This window comes from Talaromyces amestolkiae (assembly GCF_001896365.1).
Source record: "Talaromyces amestolkiae strain CIB chromosome Unknown scaffold9.1, whole genome shotgun sequence".
Lineage (NCBI taxonomy): Eukaryota > Fungi > Ascomycota > Eurotiomycetes > Eurotiales > Trichocomaceae > Talaromyces > Talaromyces amestolkiae.
Window position 1 is genome coordinate 587,187 of NW_024468045.1, and position 18,955 is coordinate 606,141.

Below are 18,955 nucleotides of genomic sequence, written 5' to 3' on the forward strand. Positions count from 1 at the left end.
TTCTTTCTCATGAGATGTTTATCAAAATTACAAACAACAAGATTGCGATCATTTTGCTCCCCAACTCAGAATATCTTGATGTATTTTGTGACAATTAGTTCGCAAAGGCACAGGTCCTCATGAATGGACTGTCCTTCTATGAGGATTGGCGCTCACTATGGGCATGCAAACATGTCAAATCAAATATAGAGACAGTAGTACTATTTTCGTGGATATCTGATGAATCAATATAGAATTGCGTTGGAGATCATGTTCTAACGGGGGCAGCGCGCGTACTATATTCTTCCTGAGCAGCTTGCAGCACCGTCATCGACCACTACCTACGCTCGAGCACAGGGTGATAAGGATTTTTTGGGCGCGCCAAGTCACATCGGTGGACATCAAGGCAGGAGCGGTAGTACAGCTCTTCACGCCCAGCAGAGTCATGTTAACGTCAATACGTCAGAACTGCAACTAGCGTGTGGTGGGAAAATATATGGTGGGCATGAAGAACATATACTATCAAAGCACCAAAAAAAGCTGTCGCGTGGTCCCAACAGGATCCTAGCGCCTTTTTTGCATCCAGGTCCATAATTCTACAACAAGACTGGTGACAGAAGTCACGTCACGTCATAGGGCACTCATCCTCTATCTTAGTGATTCAAGTCGTATTTAAGGCCATTTCCAGTAATATACCGGTCCAGTCATAAGGAGTGCTCCAAATCATTGATGATCAGGTCAATGCGAGATTGAGAAGCTTCTCAAATAGCGAACCAATTAGATCCGAGTACAAACACACGACTTCATCGTCTTTACGACAGAACATTAACTCAACGGTCATTGCAAGTCAACGAATTCTGAGACTGGACTTTTTTGGGATCTTTGTGCGGCAGAAACTCCTCTTGTGACTGTTCACTCGTCACGGGATGTTGTGATCCCTTCGACGATACCGAACGAATCTCAGCTTAGACAACAATCGTCGTGATCGTGCCACAATCAATTCAATTGGACCGTCAGGAACCTGGCGTATCAGATAGCCCACCGGAATAGACAAGAATCCGAGCACGACCGAATAAGCCCACTGCGAACCACTCATCCTCACCACGGAAAAGGGCTGTCCACCAACGAAGGCAATCAAAATTTGGCCTCCGATCATGATACTGCTGATAGCAATAAACAACCAGTTTTTGAGAATGCCCTCAGTAACGTTGATAGTGTTCCCTAGTTGACGATTGCTGCCGTGAAGATAGATCTGTTAGTAAGGGACATATAGAGAAAGGATAGATATCAAGCAAAGGGAGATGGGAATATAAGGTCTGAGCTGTCTTACTTGAACATATTGAAGATCTGCAGCCAGACGTAGGTGTTGAAAATGGCCGTTTGCAGCTGTGCCTTTTCTTCTGAGGAATGGTAGTGGAATATAGAAGAACCTGCAAAGTAGAGCACTACTGTGACGGCCATTTGGTAGATGGACTGGCCAACGATCATCTTCCACATAGAGATTGATATTAGCGGAGCTGATCGTGGTACGGGTTTGCGATCGAGGATGTTGACTGTAGGCGGATCAGTCGCCAGTGCCAGTGCTGCCATGGTGTCTTGGAAAAGATTGATCCACATAAGCTGCACTGAAGTCAGAACAGACTGTTCGTTGCCGTTCGCTATTGCGGAAACAAATGTCAATCCAACAGAGGTAATGGTGATAGTAATTTGAAACTACACACATGATCAGTTGAAACTGGAAATAACAACACTATCTGGAATCTCCTGACGGCATTACCTGTAGAAACTTGCATACAGCGTCGTTGACTGCTCTCCCCCACATGATAGCTTTGATGATCGAGGTGAAATTATCGTCCATGAGCACAATCGAGGAAGCCTCTCGGGCAACCTCAGTCCCAGATATTCCCATGGAGAACCCTACATCAGCAGCCTTCAGTGCAGAAGCGTCATTTGTGCCGTCGCCTGTCACTGCCACGATCTCTCCCATCTCTCTCAATCTGATGACGAGGGTGCGCTTATCCTCCGGAGTAGACCTGGCCAACACTTTCAAACGAGGAATTATCTCAATTTGTTGGGCTTGATTCAGTGTTCGAAAATCTGCGGCTTCCATGGCGACATCTCTCTGCTCGTTCAGAATACCAGCCTTTTCTGCAATGGCTTTTGCTGTGATGATGTTATCTCCTGTGACCATTCTAACCGTTACTCCGGCCTGTGCGCATGTCTGTATGGCTTCTTGAACACCGTCTCGTAATGGATCCTGGATTCCCATGACCGCAAGAAAAGTGAGGTTTTGAACGATTCGATCCAGCGGGATCATCGCGTTATGATCGCTACTACTGCCTTCTAGACCATGATGAGGTGGCCATGTGTCAAAATCTCTGTATGCGAGTACAATCGTCCGCCAAGAGAGAGCTGCATAGCTGTTGATAACATCTTGGATGCTTTCTATCCCTTCATGAAGAAGTGGTGTTGGAAGTAGCTCATACCTTGGGGTTTCCACAGTTGTCGCACAGCTACGTAAGAGTATCTCCGACGCTCCCTTGACGTATGCCCGGAATTTGTTGTTTTTCAGGCGAATAACAGTAATCATACATTTCCTTGAGGAATCAAATGGCACTAAATAGGTGACTACAGCGTTGGATCGCTCAAGCTCAACGGATCCCATTCCTAGGGCCTCACGGGCCAGTGTCAAAAGAGCAGACTCGGTTCGAGAGCCCACAAATGAAGAACTTTCGGTTTCAAAAGCGGTGCTGTTAATAATGATAGAATCCTTCAAAATTTGCTTGACACCAGGTGGAAGGCCGGAAAGATATTCGCTGACTGATGAAGCGGTGTTAGCTCGCTGAGCACTTGTTCCAATACAGCAAGCAACAACGGTCATTTTATTCTGAGTAAGCGTCCCAGTCTTATCGGAGCATATACTCGTAGCATTTCCCATAGTCTCACACACTTGTAATGATCGCACCAAATTGCCGTTTCTCAGCATCCGCGTGGTTGCAAAGGCCAGTGATAGGGTGACAGCTAGTGGCAGCCCTTCTGGTACAGCAATGACTACCACAGTAAGGGAAATAATGAAGATGTTCAAGAACAGCTGTCCATTCTGGGTGGCTGTTCTTGTGCCGGACGGGAGCTGAGCCAAGAACTTGATCAAAAGAATAGCAAAGAATATAAGAGCGACGATGCCACCACAAATGGCAATATTCTTAGCCAGACCAGCCAACTTCACTTGCAATGGCGTAGGAGTTGGCTCGGTCTCCAGCGCTGCAAGAGTCTTTCCATAGATGGAATCACGGCCTGTAGCAATAGTCAGAAATCTGCCCATGCCCTCAGCGACCTTTGTTCCTGAAATGATGAAGGGATCTTCGTCGGGCGTGCTCTGTACAAGGTTTTCATCAGCCGAAGAAGCAATCTGAACGGCTTCATCAGCTGCCACTTTCGGCCGCAATTCCGACTCTCCTGTCATGGAGGATTCATCGCATCGCAGAAGAAGCCCGTGTACTAGGATCCCATCTGCAGGAATGACATCTCCTGGCTCTAGTTGAACGATATCGCCAACCACCACATCGTGAATGGGAAGTTCCTGGGTGCGACCAGAGCGGATCACTTTCACATTCCGGTCCTGCTGCTTCCGGTTCAATTTGCGGAATTGATACTGTTTCTGAAAATCGTTTAGAGCGCCGGCTAGGACGATAATAACGATGGCCACGAGGATCGCGACTCCCTCGACCCACTCTACAGGCGGGTTGTCTGGAGTACGAGGAGTACCCAGAGCTTGATAGAGACCAAGGCCAAGAGAGACACTTGCAGCACCAGTCAACAGAAATAAGACGTAGTCATTGTAGGCCATCCACAGTAATTGCCAGAATTTCGGGTCCCTTCTTATCGGCAAGCGATTATCGCCAAACGCTCGCCTCCTCGCGTCAGGGGCGGCAGTGTTGAGGATAGTTTCATCCCGGCTGAGTCCAGTATCCCGGTTAGTGATAAGAGATGCTTCCAAGCCAGCTAGTCCGCCCAGTGCTTGAAGAGATTCCAAATTCCGGGACTCGATCAATTTTTGCAACTGTTGAGCAGTGCATCCAAAAGTGCTTTGCGAGGTGGTCCATGTGGTCGATAAATTACTAGTGCCGGTCTCCTTGGCTCTTTCTGAATTCGAGGTTGATTCCATTCGAGCGCTTCCAGGCGTGCCTGCCCCGAGAAATTTAGGCTAACATAGTCCCCGGAATGATAAGAGTAGAACCAGACATTTGGTGGGGATTCTCAAGGATATATGCAAGTGAACTAACTGGACTGCGGCAGACTCCTATCTACTCATTCAAGGGGGGGTTTGGTGCTCCTGAGGTTCCACGATTGTGGCGGAGTACATCCCTGGCGCCCTGGCTTCCAATTGGTTAGTCGTGCTTAAATCTCTCATTCTCATCGGGCTGGAGTTTTTCTCTTCACACCCAGAGAGTGGAAAAGAGACCGAAAATAAAGAAATGACTTGGCTAGATCGTTATGTGATTTAGATATATGACTCCTATGTTACGCCTACTCGAGTCTGCTATGATCTAAGAGCAGGGAAAAATGTAACATGCTTCGCTTTAATCTATTGGCGTCTATGTGAACATGGTTCTATGAACGAGCTACTAATATACATAGTTTCCACCTCTTCAGTGGCTTGTACGGCTGACTCAAGCACTTTCGATATCGACGTGCGGCCTCGAGCCTGAACGTGATCGAAATGGCCAAACTTGATGATGTTGGGCTTCCACACTGTCTCGATAGCGAGTAGGTAGTCGCGAGTTGTGCGTATCTCCCAATAGAGGAGTCGACTCGTCAAGTTGCTGCTGCTGCTGCTCAGCAAGGCTCTGTTCGTGCATTTCGGCCCTATGCCATCCGGAAAATTGTGAAACAAGAGACATCACCCAAGAATCCGGAACTAGACGAGCGAGAACACCGACTACCAGGCTCATCGCTCCGAGAAAAAGAGAGATGATCCATTGCGTACCATCTAGTCGCACAGTCGACAAGGCACTTCCACCAAAGAAGATAATAAGAAGCTGGCCCACAACGGTCACGACGTTCATGACAAGGAAATACCAGTTCTTATGAATTCCTTCAAACACATTAAACCGGTTGTCAAGGTTCCGGTTACTGTGGTAGAATCGCGGTTAGCCTGACTAAACATTGAATGGTAATCGAAGACGTCAAACTTACTTATATTGATTGAAAAATTGCATCCAAACGAATGTGTTGAAAACCAGCGTTTCTAGACTGTCTTGTCGCCCGGCATCATATCCAAGGATCCGAAGACCAGCAAAGTTGAGGATCAGAGTCACCAGAAGCTGATAGGTACTCTGAACAATGATCATTTTCCACATAATGATGGATATCATTGGGGCCGATTTTGATTCGGGCTTCTTATGAAGTACGCTCTCCGAAGGAGGATCCGTTGCCAGCGCCATGGCCGCAAAAGTATCCATGATTAGATTTACCCAAAGCATTTGTACCGGAGTAAGTATCGATTCAACACTATCATTTGCAACTGCAGAGATAAATGTGAGTGCTACAGCCGAGATATTGACGGTGATTTGGAACTATAATGATTGTCAGTAATTGTGTCTGTGGACCGCACATAGATGCATGAAAAGAGGAGGGTGGAAAGGAGGACAAACCTGCAAGAATTTTTTTATCGCATCATTGACTGTGCGGCCCCATTCAATAGCTTTTACTATCGACGAAAAATTGTCGTCCATCAGAATGATTGATGAGGCTTCAAGCGCGATATCTGTGCCGGAAACGCCCATCGAAAATCCCACGTCGGCGGCTTTCAATGCTGGGGCATCGTTAGTTCCATCCCCAGTAACGGCGACAACTTCGCCGAGCTCCTTTAAGCCCTTGACCACGTTGCGTTTGTCCTCGGGACTTGATCGTGCCAGAACTTGGAGTCGGGGTAAAACATTATGAAGCTCGCTCTTCGACAATCCGCGGAAAGTCGGTCCGTCCATAAAAATACCATCGGCATCCAAAATACCCGACTGAGTAGCAATTGCCTTTGCAGTGTCTATATTGTCGCCGGTAACCATTGTAACCTTGACTCCAGCGTTGCGGCATTTGGAGATAGCGGCTGTGACTCCGGGACGCAGGGGGTCTTGAATACCAAAAATTCCTAGAAATGTCATATCCTTCATGACTTCTTCGAAAGGAGCCAATGTGGGATCATTGTCCAAAGGTTCGATATTGATAGGGGGCCAGGCAGAAGGGAAATCACGGTATGCGAACCCGATCATTCTCAGAGAGCGTGAGCTATAACTTCGAAGGATATCTGTCACTTGGCCTCGATAATCTTCCAAAGGCTTTGTATTAGAGTTTCCGTCGGATTCGTCGACAAGAACGTGAGAGCATTGTTCCAACAGTACTTCCGGTGCACCCTTGACATACATTCGGTAAATTCCTCCCAGGTTGACCACTACCGCCATACACTTCCTGTTGGAATCAAAGGATATCATTTGAACAATTTCAGCATTTGCACGTTGCTCGGCCAGGGGATGGACTTCGAGAAATTCTTTAGCGAAAGAAAGCAAAGCCATCTCAGTTCGCGAGCCAATGTATGTCCCATCTTGGCTCTCCACGGCAGTCGAATTGACGGTGATGGACTGTAACAGAATAAACTTTGTTTGTGCAGAGAGACGTGCAATAAGTTCCGGTGCCGCGACGTCTTGAATTTCTGGAATCTCGACTCCCTCCACACTTCCAAAACCGTATTGCATTCCGATAGTTCCAGAAACCACGGTCATTTGGTTCATAGTGAGCGTGCCAGTTTTGTCACAGCATACAGTAGTCACACTTCCCATCGTCTCACAAGAACTCATGATCCTAACTAGATTGTTGTCTTTGAGCATTCTAGTTATTGCAATAGCTAGAGCAAGAGTCACGGCCAACGGTAATCCTTCCGGAACAGCGATTACGACCACGGCAATTGAGATGATCACAATACGCACGAAGGCCTGCCCTTTGCCTAGCACAGTGTCGGTGCTCCTCGATAGCTGGAACAGAAACTTGATAGTAAGAATGGCGAAGAGCATCAGTGCCGCAGTCATACCTATGATAGCAATTTGATCGGCGATGGTAGCTAATTTCTGCTGCAGAGGTGTGGGCTCATTCTCATCAACAAGGGTCATCATAATTCTGCCATGTGTACTGTGCTCGCCAACTCCAGTGACCATGTACGTTCCGACGCCTTCGATGACTTTGCAACCCGAGACGAAGAAAGGATCCGGTTTCTCCAAGTGTGCTCCCGTTTTTTGTAGACGTCCAATCTCGTTCGCGGGTGTCTTTTTCCTCGTGTCGGATTCGCCAGTAATGGATGACTCGTCACAGCGAACATTAAAGCCTGAAACAAGGATCCCATCGGCTGGAATCAAGTCGCCTGCCTCCAATCTTAAAAGATCCCCAACAACCACATCATACGTAGATACTTCGAAAGTTTGGCCCGACCTAATCACAGCCACAGTACGGTCTTTCTTCTATCAAAGACGGAATCCCACCAGGTCAGCGAAGGACTTTTCATCATTGAAAGGTTTAGATTCGAGGGTGTTGCTACCTTTTTGTTTAGCGCGGCAAACTGTCTCTCTTTCTCATAATCGTTGAAGGTGCTAACGACTACAACAACAACAACGGCCGCCATGATTGCAGTCCCTTCTACCCATTCCACCTTGGGTTCGCCAGACTCGTGAGGTTGACCAAAAGTTTGGTAGAGACCCAGAATCAGAGAGATGGTGGCCGCTGCTGTGAGTAGCAGCAGCACTCGATCGTGAAGCGCTTCCCACATCAGCTGCAGAAGCGATTTGGTCTTCTTCTCGGGCAGTCTATTGCTGCCAAAGACTTTCACTCTGTTAAAGAAGGAACATGGTCTACTTCCTTCGGGTGATCGTTTCGACAGTTCATGCTCTTCCCATTTGATACCACGAGAGCAATCACTTTGCAGGGCATGGGCCAAACCGAATAAGCCTCCTAGTGAGAAAAAAACATCCAGCGATCTTGCCTCGAACATTGCATCTAAAGCAGCGGGCGAGATTCCAAATGAGCCGCTTTCGGCTGCGGGGATGACTGGATCATGATATTCTTGGTAGTCCTGGGTTGTCGAGTAAGCAGTCGCATCGGAGGCGCTGCGAGTGCGATAGGAAGCGCACGACGAAGAAGTTCCTACCACAGTCTCTGAAAGGGAAGTCACGGACGTCACTCGTGGTCTCCCACCGCCAGTCGGAAGGACCAGAGTATTGGGAGAGGATGCAGACCGCAGCGGATCTGGCTGTGGGCGACCATCCAGCGACAGTTCATTGATAATCAAAGACCGTGATTCTGGAGAGGACAACTATATTATTAGAAGAAAGGTTATGTTAGACGTGAGACAATATACGGATTGAACGTTTGCACAAAGCAACGTACATCTGCATTACTAATTGTAATGATAGGAGGCAAGGGCTGGCCGCAATCCTGGGACTCGGTCCCATCTTGTGCGCCAACTGGCATTTCTCACAACGGCGTGTGTGGTATGGACAAGACTGAGTAGGTTTCTTCAATTGCTACATCATATCGATATTTGCGCGTTCTTTTTTTTTCTCGGTCTTTTTCTTTTCTGAGTCTTGATGAGTGAAGGCAGTGCGTTCTCGTGAGTTACGCTAGGCAGACTCCAGTCGCCATGGATACACGATCGTGGTTGAATGACTGGTGGTGGGACCAGATCACTCGGACCTTTGTGCCAAATCACGAGCGGCTGCGCCATTTTGTGTTTGCCCGTCAGCCCATACGAGTCTTTGACTGAAAGGACGGAGTCTTTTGGCGTATTTTTCAGCCGCCTCGAGGGCCTGTGCGCGTCACGCATTGGTATTTACGTGCCGTTACGGTGGAAAACGAAACACATAACGGTAAATTACATGTTGAATGAAGATCTCGAAATTGTATATTGCCCTCGAACTACTAACCCGATAAGTAGATCACGTTCTCCGGTTGCATGGGACGGACTTCGAAAGCGACCAAGATGATGACATAGCTGCGATAACGTTGTTAGGTTTCGGTTTTTTGTTCTGTCTCGTATGTGAAGAGAAAGACAACTTACGTTCCCATGAGAACGAGACCCTCAAAATAATTGCTGCGTCCGTCCTGGGTCAAGTAGTTCATGACCATGATGGCGAGGAACAATATCGTCGCATCAAACGGGTCAAATTGAAGCGTCAGTGGCTGCTCGAAGATCCATCCAACTAATACCAGGGCCGGCATAACCAGAATCAGGAGTCGCAGGTTGGTGCCAATGACCGCTCGAACCGCGAGATCAACCGAGTTTTGTTTCGCAATAGTAACTATTGTGAAGGTCTTGCTCGCGTTACCTAGGACAGGCACGAGGACCGCAACTAAAAAGGCCGAACTCACTCCGACGGTGCGAGCGACCTCGTCGACTGTTAAGAGAAGGAAATGGGCGCAACCAACCACTGCGGCAATCGCGACGATGAGTACCAGACTAGCGACCCAACGGTTCAAGCCTGCACGACTTTGTGGATTGTCATGATGGCAGGGATGTGTCTCTGCATTTTCATTCACCCGCGATTGGGTAGCATCCACGCGAAATAAATTTGGGTGCGAATAGAATTCAAAATAGAAAAAGATAAGACACAAGACAAACAAGACAATCGCGGTGGCGTGAGAAATGCGGAGGATGTAGCTCTGGTCACGACGCACAGAATCATTTTCATCGGTGGGCGGGAATATCGACATGATCGTTGAAATCATGAGTGAAATAACAACAATAATAGTCAACGACGACATAATGCTTGTTGTGGTTCGATCGAATTGGACCCGTTTCTGGCGAATGCCCGCGACAAAAAAACAGCATCCAAGAACCTAGAGAGCCCAAAATTCAGCATATTCATTTCGAACGATCCAAAATAGCCATAGTACCAGTAGAGAATTAAGCAAAATACTTCCTATCACTATTCGCTGTACGACCAGGATTTGGCCTTGACTAATAGCCACCAGGCTTACCTAGAACGATGCGTAAGCCATCTAACCTAGACGAAAAAAGCTCGATTTTCTGTCTACTTACCAGCACTTCCACTGGATTCCCCAGCGTCGCCTTGAGTAACTCGACCCCCATACGGCCGATTGGGGAGTATAGCTCGCCAATTGCATATGTGATCCAGGCGATAAGCGGGGGGATAGCGAGCAGATTTAGACTAAACACGATAAGGGGTGGAAGTTTGAACACTGCGAGGCAGATACCAAGTGGGACACATATGAGAAGCAGATTCATGTAGCCGTTCGCAATATTGGCTGAGATCTGGTGATACGGATGCCACGACGATTGACGATCTACTCCAACACGGGGAGCATCTGAAGCGAATTCGTGGCTATGATCTGTGTCGTCCAGTGCCATCTTGATACCTTTCTGCTGTTTTCGAGTCGAGGGCTGGATGCGATTTTTGTGAAGAGCGGCTGTTCTTGAATCTTTGGCGGAGGTCTATTGCAATTCAATTAAGTAACCTGAGCATGCACTGAATTCACCGCTCCGTGACGTTTCAGTACCGGACCGTATGGTAACTGTATCCAGCTAGGGGTAGCGTACAGCGTAATATCCAAACCCTACATCTATGAGGAGATCAAGCAAATGATTTCTCTGATACGATTCCACCGCGTTTCGATACACGTTACGTATTCTATCGCGTTCTGGTGGGGTATTTAAATTACAGATCGCCATACGGAGTACATATTGGCGAGGCTTGTGCGCTCTATTATAATTTTGACGCGAGGAAAAGTCTCACTTAGTCAGCTGCCAATGAGCCTCAAGTCCTGGGTTGGGAAGGCGCCGAAATATTCTCATCACGGGTTTCCTCCTTCCTGCTTCGAACTCACAACTGCTCTTAGTGAATATTGCTGGTCATATGCTCCCAAATCGTCTAGGTTAAATGTCTTCGCCGATTCAGGAGCCTGGTCCGACTACTCGTCTACTAGGAGAACACACAAGGGTCTCGAGAGATCAGAATCATGGATATCCATTATACGGGCGACTCCCTTCTGGTGTGCTCCGCACCATCAAAGTGACCTTGTTCCAGAGCTATGTCAACTGGCTGTGTTTTCTCGTCCCAGTGGCTCTTACAGCAAGCGCCAATGACTGGGACGCATCCGCGATCTTCAGTTTGAATTTCCTCGCCATTTTGGGGTTATCGTCTGTGCTGTCGTTTGCCACGGACGAACTGGCCAAAAGTACAGGACAAACAGTTGGGGCTTTGGTCAACGCGACCTTTGGCAATGCTCTTGAAATGATTGTGAGTTTCATCATGCAAGCATTATTGCGCAGAACACAGAATTAATATTCCGCTCCCCGCAGGTTGGCATCACCGCTGTCAAACAAGGGGAAATTCGCATTGTACAATCGAGTATGGTCGGCAGCATTCTCTCAGGAGTACTCTTGGTACGTTTTGTCAAGCAGTCCCACCGTCTGTAATTGCTGACTCGACATGAACAGATTCTAGGCTGTACATTCTTCTTTGGATGCTACAACAGAGAATGGCAAACATTCAATGTAGACGTGATCGGCGTCATGATCTCGCTCATGGTTGTCTCGTGCACGACGCTCATCGTTCCTTCTGCGTTGGCGACCATGACACCATGGAAACATGCCGAGCTCGAAAGCGGTATTCTCCTTCTTTCTCGTGTTACTTCGATTGTTCTCTTGATTTTTTACATCGTTTATCTTTACTTCCAGCTCAAGAGCCACGCCGAAATATTCGACGGTAGTGATACCGACCCGGACAGCAACGCGGACGAGGAAATTCAGCTCAACCTCTGGTCTTCCAGCATCGTGTTGCTCCTTGCCACGCTTGGTGTAACTTTTTGTTCCGATGCCCTAGTAGACTCAGTTGATGGCATCGTAGATGCATGGCATATCAGTCGAGCCTTTATTGGACTTATCATTGTCCCTATCGTGGGCAACGCCGGGGAGTTTACAGCAGCCGTCAGTGCCGCCATGGCAGGGAAGATGGGTCTGGCGGTCAGTTTGATTGTCAGTGCGACTCTGCAGATTTCTTTATTCGTCACCCCTTTCCTAGTTATCTGTGGCTGGATAATAGGGCAACCAATGTCGCTTCATTTCTCGACATTTGAAACCGTTGTCCTTGCATTCTCCGTTATTATCGTGAACTACATAGGGCGTGACGGTCGAGCAAACTATCTTGAAGGTATTTTATTGGTGGGCACATACGTCGTCGTGGGAATCTCTTTTTATGTTCATCCCGAGGACGCCCAGGTGATCGAGGCGAGCATTTGACACTCTTCAATGGAGCAGACTTTGTAAAAGACACCAGTCAGGATTGATTAGCTAACCAATACATACTACGTATTAATGAGGCGTTAGTGGTAAGGCATCGTGGAGAAGCAACTATTATACAGTCGGTTGCCGGACGACGGTTGATAAAAACAGATTACCGTAGTTTTTACCGTCACGTATTGTTAGCGGGTAAATTAGGCTTCGAGAATCTTGTTCCAACAGACCCTCCAGGCCTCCCCAAGGCAGACCGTGATTTGCATCACCTGAAACTGTCATCCACACCCGGTTCGGAACAACTTTCTCACGGGGCACAATTACGACGACTGTCACTAACCTCTTTCGTCACTCTCATCTTCGTCAACCGTCTGTTCCCCAAAAGTTCTTTTTCGCTTTCTACTCCTGTATTCACACGATGTGACCTCTACGAAAAAAGATTCTATCTCGCGAACACCTACTCCTAAACCTAGAAGTCGGTTTGTTAACGAGTCTCCTGAGATTAGATGTGTTCATTCGTTCAATTTCGCTGCCAGCAAGACAAACCCGTTCTGGGTGGAAATACTGAGTCTTGCATCCCAAAGATTGGATTGGTTAGAATGAGACCCAGTCTATGAGTAATATTCGCTGGAACTTTGCTCGTCACTTTCGCTAGCAAGGGTCGAGGAAGAAAAAAGAGAGTAAAACAGCACGGAAGAGAACGCAACGGCAACAGATTCTAAATAATGGAAAAATCGCAGGAAGCCTCCGGCGTGAGGCATGCACTGCAGGAACCCTTACCGGAGCCGTCGTCAGAATCCTCGCCGGAACTTTTGACAAAGTCGAACATTCCAACAGGTTATTATCTTAAATATATCAGATACAAGGGTCAATATCACCTACAAGAGCCACGGTATCAACTCAAAAACAGCCTTCTCGCCGCCGTGGGCTTTTTCGAACTTGCAAATGCGGGAGATTTCGCTGCCAATGTATGGAATTCCGTGCCTATACCGGCTTATGCCATTGCCTTGATGGCTATTGGTGGCACGTTTGCTCTGTTCATGACCTATTTTGCGTATCGGGACGCTACGTTGAGTTGGCGCAATCTCCAAGGTCTCCGGTGTGAACGGCAATTCTTGAAAGGGACATTAAAGAAGGCGGAAGAGCAACAATGTGACCAAAGTGGAGAACTCTCTATCCTTGTCAAGGCCCTACTTGATGTCAATCATCGGGAGACAGGCACTGAGATTATAGACCGCTTATGCATGGATAGTTTGATGGGTTTTGGCGCAACTATGGTGGGAGTTGGCACCTTCTTAGCTATTGGCGGGGCGAACCATAACGTCTGGCTGGCTAGCAATTTACTGTCAGGATACATAGGAAACGGGCCTTTAGCACTCTACGGATTGGCCAATCTCTGCTGGTCGATATACGTCTGGCTGAGAGCACGTCGACACGGCATATCTTACCATGCAAAACAGACTGCACAAGTTGACAAGGACCCGACAGTGGGTAAGCTCTTGAAAGGACGGATCGAATCTGTCCGGATTCACGCAACTCTCAACGGAATTACGGGCGTTGTAGCCGGCGCTGCATCGCTTGTTACCGCGACAATGTGGTGGGGATATGTGGTTCTGATTCCATGCATCATAATTTCAGTGGTAGTGAATTATTTCTGGCGTCACCGGCTGGGTTATGATCGTCCATTATTTGTGGAGGATCTGCCGACTTTTGATAAAGCTGCCATTAGCGAGGAATTAGTATACATTGCAGCACTTGAACGCCTATTCCTCCGCTCCACCACACCAGTGATGCTCGCAAGCATGGTCTCAGATCCACAGTCAACCACGGAAGTTATCGAGTTCTTGGTAAAACACAACCTTTTCGACGCTTTTAGCAGGCGTATCCTTAAAGACAAGGAGCTTTCTGCCATTCTCTTCGATCTTTCGGGCACGACCGTGACTATATACCCCAGTGCGTTGGCATCTAACAGTGATGATTCGGTCAGTCGTCGTCTTCTCGATATGGCTCAAGATTGTGTCACAGAATACGGGCTTGTGCAGCTCAAGTATCGAGAAAGATTTCTCCTAGAGATCTTGGGCTGTTACCTGACGGCTTTAAATACCAAAATCACGACCACACACCCTGCAGACAATGCCGTTTAGTGTGAAATTCGCGCAACTAGATGATTTCATATGTCAGTGTTTGCATAATTACATCTATAGAATCCGACCTTGCATTTAGAGTGGAGTCGGTTATGTTTGAATAGACACTTGCAGGAAAATCAATGGTATTCAATCAATTCGCGTGTCGAGAAACAAAAGTCGGAAAGAATAGCAAAATCGTTACTGAAACACGAGCATATTCCATGAACATCATAAATCCAATTGACTAAGCATCCCTACTTGAACGCATACCGCGATGTCTCTTTCACCATTAAAACCAGTTGACCATTGAGCCGCTGAATCGCTAATCGAAAAACAGGTTCCGGCCCTACTTTTCTTTCTCAAGCCTCCTACGGTCCAGTCGGCATTCATCGAGAACAACTCTTCGATCAAGGTCGGATATGTATCATTGTGTCACCGGAGTGATCCGATTCGAATAACCCGGAGGTGCTCCCGCAACAGGACTCGGGTACTGTAACTGAGCCTCGTGCTGCCATGAGTCCGGACGTTGTTGGTGAACAACAAAGGCTTGTTGCTGCTGCTGTTGTTGTTGCTGCTGCTGTTGCTTCATGATCTGTTGCTGAAGCATCTGTTGCTGTGGACCAAACACCCAATCTTGAATGGGTGGCGGTTGAAAAGAATTTTCGGTTTCCAGATCTTTCTCACGCTTTGCTCGTAAGCAAAAGATCAAAGCAACGATTATCAGGGCGATGACTACCAATGCCACCAAGGGAATAAGCACGATCTTGATCAGACCTTTCGCCAAGCCCATGATTTTAATATTGTAAGGGGGCCGGTCAATTAAAGAATTTGAGAATGATTAATATATGTCGAAGGACTGTTTCTTGATTCAGTGTCTGATATAACGTTCGAACTTGCATTCCTCTCAGGTAGAGCCAGGGGCTTCTTATAGCAATCTCCTTCACTCTATCGATGCAGATATGTCAAACATATCACGCAGCCTCTACCAATGTCTATTCTGCATCCTACTCTCGAAGGTTGAACTGTTCTTAGCAGTTTCTGCGACAGAAAATTCTTCATGAGGCGGCGCGTATATCATGTTGCTGGTTCGCCAGACGCAACCAAGCACTATACTTAGTCACTGTGCAAGAAGTCTAGTATATCGAATGATTGGACAGCATCACTGCGACTAGGGTCATTTAAATGGTTGAGAAACCCTGCATAAGCCACTGGTAGCGATTACTTCACATTGTGGCTTAGTGAGGTTACCTACTTCAATGTTCTGATAATGGTTCACGCTCTGACAGATCCAAAAACGCCTATATAGAAGTTAATCTGGCGTCGTGCCATAGATGATGACTCATCAGATCACTACCTAGACTCACTGAGAATACTGCAAAAATGACTTGATTCCCAGCACGAATATTGCATGATATGCGGTCGTACAGGCGTGTACGCATCAACTGCACTAAGGCTCCCTCGTATCATTTAAAATACATTCGTATATGCATGCATTACATGAAGATTGTACGGCTTTGCCCACAGATTTCCGGCAGCGCTACGTCTCATTACTGTATTTGCCTGGTCTCGAACTCCCTGGTATCGAGAACAAAGGCTCAAAGGGGCTTCATTCGTCCCGAGTGAGGCATTTAAATCGCTCATATCATATCACATCTTCCGTTAGTGACCACATGCCCCCAATTAAACTCTTGGTCAAGCTTTTTTTTCCCGCCCCCCTTTCCAGAAATAGTACCCCGGAGGTGGAATCGGCTTCAATCAAGAGACGTAGATCCTAGTACCATATTCACGCAAATTTCAGCCGCTATTCCCCTATCTATTGCGTCCCGTGCCACGGCCTCGTTTTTGCTAAAATTGGGATGTCCCCAACATGATCATCAGTTTGTCCTCTATCTCGGGGTTTGGATCCCAAGGTCCTCAAAGGAATACGTATGAGTGAGAGGGAACACGTATATGGAGACGGGACGGGAGTATGATTCCGGAAAGTTTAGTTGTATGGTCTTCGTATCACTTCCTACATAGTACATGTGGTTTGCTAAATTACGGGGGCGTTTCAATTGGTCTTACTCTCGATTGTTCTCCGAGGACTGAATCCTGACCCGCGTAAGGTCCTCTTTGTTTGATTGTCATTTGATTGTAATCTATTCTGAGCACCTCGGTATATCAGAATGTGTATGGGTATACGGGTACTACGGCTTCTAAAATAATGCGTGTATGAATTCGGGGCAAGTTAGATACTACCACTTCACGGCTCATGAGATTGTATTGTTCATTATCAACGAACATAATCTCGAAAGAATTTTGGAATAATGATCATCGATAAAAAAAGGCTACAGTAAGAATCACATATCTACAGACTCGTCAGTTCTCTAGATCATTGATCGATTGGGCCATCATAGAATAAAACTCACAGCCCAACAAGCATAACTCCGTGGATGTACGTATATCGCCCTTCTCGCAGCATATAGCTCACTGCCAAAACGGAGAAGAAGAGTATCATGGTGTTGAATGAGTCGAACCTCAGAGTGATTTGTTGATGGGCAAACCACCCGAGTATAACCAAGAATGGGATAACGAAGAGGCTGATCTGCAAGATGCTAGAGACAATAACGCTAATCGCAAAGTCGATATCGCCCCGCTGTGACGCCGCAATTACGGCAGAACCCTCGGGGCTGTTGCTTGCAATGGGGATCAGGATGGTCGCGATAAAGGAGATGGAAACATGTGCGGTGTGAGCGGCGCCGGCCATACTCTGGAACACGAAATAGGTGCATACAACAACTCCGGTCGAAGATGCGATCAAGATCAGTATGAGAATGTAAATGTTCGCATGTGGTGCAGGCTGTGAAGAAAGAGGGGCTGTGTTGCTCTCATGGTCGTTGTCTGCCCTTTCAAAGAGGTGGGCGTGTGTTTTCATCTGAAAATAAATATAACAGACGTACATCACCAGCAGGATGATGGCGGTCCCGCGCGAGAATGTCACAATCCTGGCCGTCACTTGCGAATGGCCAGCTGTCAAAGTCGAGGCAAGCGCTGTGGGTAAGATGATTGCCATTGTCGCGATGATCATCAGGGAGGATAAGGTGTCGGCCACAGCGGCATTGAACGGTGACAGATTTCTACCCCATGAAGCCGAAATCATGCAAAAACCTAGAACCTAATAGACGCATATGATTTTTATCAGCCACGCAGGAAGGGGGAATTATATTTCACAGCAGGGCTACATACCAAAAGTAAATCTGACAAAATGCTCCCAATCATGATCGATTGTGCAATGTCGGCGCGTCCTCTGACAACCGCCATAATACCAGCCTGTAAGTCGCACAATCAGCAAGCTCCTAGAGGTAGGCTAGCAATCAAGACGAACGGCTAATTCCACCGAATTACCAAAAGTAGCATTGAGCAAGCTTCCGAGCAAGTCACCCACATGGTCGGATAACTTTTCGGATGAATATGATAGAAGCGCTGACAGTGGAATGACAGCCAGAAAGTTGAGAATGAATACTAGAAGAACATGCCAGTGCAGTAGACCTCCCACAATACCAAGTGGTAGAATTATGAGCAGAAGATTGCTGTAGGCTCCAAAAGCGAGAGCTCTACGGGCATGCTGATAGACACTAATAGACTGAGGCGAATAGAGTGCTCGCCGTAAGACTTCTTCTCCCAGGGAAGTAAGCCGTCGAGACAGCGATCTCGCAGATGGAGTTGACGGTGGTGACGGTAGTGATTGTGACGATGCAGCAGAGACAGCCTCCATTCTGCTTTCGGACTCTGCGGTGGGAGGTCGGGAACTGTTGATAGGCAAGTGTCGGCTCCTCAGCTGACTCACATTCTGCTGATTGAAGATAGAATCTCTCGCTGGCACACTAGCAATAGACTCCGCTGTATCTAAAGACATCACAACACTACCTAGGACATCTGAACATCAGAAGAGTTGTGCGAGGTGATAATCACGAAATGTATCTTCAGGCTAAGGAAACAAAGGCCTGTGCTTAGAAACAAGCATTATGCAGTACAATACCATACAATACCACACAATACGATACATTACAGTACAAAGCTAGGTAATTACACAAGGAATCGTGGTATTTTTCTGTAATTTAGCGTAGATCATGGGCAAGTCCCATATTTAGCAGCCAAAGAGCGTCTACATATCTAGCACGAAGTAGCCAAGAAAAGTTGAATCAGGAAGAGTGGTGATTGTATTTGCTCTGGAGGATTTACATGGTTGAGTGAGCCTTGACCTCTTGATCCAATTGTATTAGCATCAGAAGCATCTGCGGATATTAACATCTGTGAAATTCCCCCTTAAACTTGCCGCAAAGATTACAGTATTAGCGATAATACTACGTAGTACGTCCATTTGAGTACGTACAAGTTCTGAGACGATTGAGACGATTGAGACGTAGCAATTTGAATATGCGGGATGACTCTGATTTCGTTATGAATAAGTATGTGTGCTCCGTATCGTACATCGGTTAGATTTAGGAAATGATCCACTTCACAAACCACAACGCCTGCAGGAATCGAGGAGCATTAGGTATATGCAGCCTTCTCGCTT

The 18,955-nt window shown here is 47.1% G+C and overlaps 5 protein-coding genes across 5 annotated transcripts; 2 read left to right on the forward strand and 3 right to left on the reverse strand.

The window, feature by feature from the left end:
• Positions 1-1,305: 1,305 nt before the first annotated feature.
• Positions 1,306-10,387, reverse strand: BHQ10_005225 (uncharacterized protein; the record flags this gene model as incomplete). Its single annotated transcript, XM_040877678.1, has 10 exons — positions 1,306-1,692; positions 1,775-4,164; positions 4,733-5,112; positions 5,176-5,555; positions 5,634-7,455; positions 7,506-8,332; positions 8,407-8,483; positions 8,943-9,010; positions 9,077-9,855; positions 10,058-10,387. The coding sequence occupies 10 exons, from the start codon at positions 10,385-10,387 to the stop codon at positions 1,306-1,308; spliced, it is 7,440 nt and encodes a 2,479-aa protein (XP_040733729.1).
• A 529-nt stretch (positions 10,388-10,916) lies between these two features.
• Positions 10,917-12,277, forward strand: BHQ10_005226 (uncharacterized protein; the record flags this gene model as incomplete). The annotated part of the gene is made up of 3 exons (XM_040877679.1): positions 10,917-11,276; positions 11,339-11,422; positions 11,477-12,277. The coding sequence occupies 3 exons, from the start codon at positions 10,917-10,919 to the stop codon at positions 12,275-12,277; spliced, it is 1,245 nt and encodes a 414-aa protein (XP_040733730.1).
• A 719-nt stretch (positions 12,278-12,996) lies between these two features.
• BHQ10_005227 (uncharacterized protein) lies at positions 12,997-14,415 on the forward strand (the record flags this gene model as incomplete). The annotated part of the gene is made up of 1 exon (XM_040877680.1): positions 12,997-14,415. The coding sequence occupies one exon, from the start codon at positions 12,997-12,999 to the stop codon at positions 14,413-14,415; it is 1,419 nt and encodes a 472-aa protein (XP_040733731.1).
• Positions 14,416-14,821: 406 nt separating this feature from the next.
• BHQ10_005228 (uncharacterized protein) lies at positions 14,822-15,187 on the reverse strand (the record flags this gene model as incomplete). Its single annotated transcript, XM_040877681.1, has 1 exon — positions 14,822-15,187. The coding sequence occupies one exon, from the start codon at positions 15,185-15,187 to the stop codon at positions 14,822-14,824; it is 366 nt and encodes a 121-aa protein (XP_040733732.1).
• A 1,614-nt stretch (positions 15,188-16,801) lies between these two features.
• Positions 16,802-18,151, reverse strand: BHQ10_005229 (uncharacterized protein; the record flags this gene model as incomplete). The annotated part of the gene is made up of 3 exons (XM_040877682.1): positions 16,802-17,551; positions 17,623-17,706; positions 17,762-18,151. The coding sequence occupies 3 exons, from the start codon at positions 18,149-18,151 to the stop codon at positions 16,802-16,804; spliced, it is 1,224 nt and encodes a 407-aa protein (XP_040733733.1).
• Between the last annotated feature and the right edge of the window lie 804 nt (positions 18,152-18,955).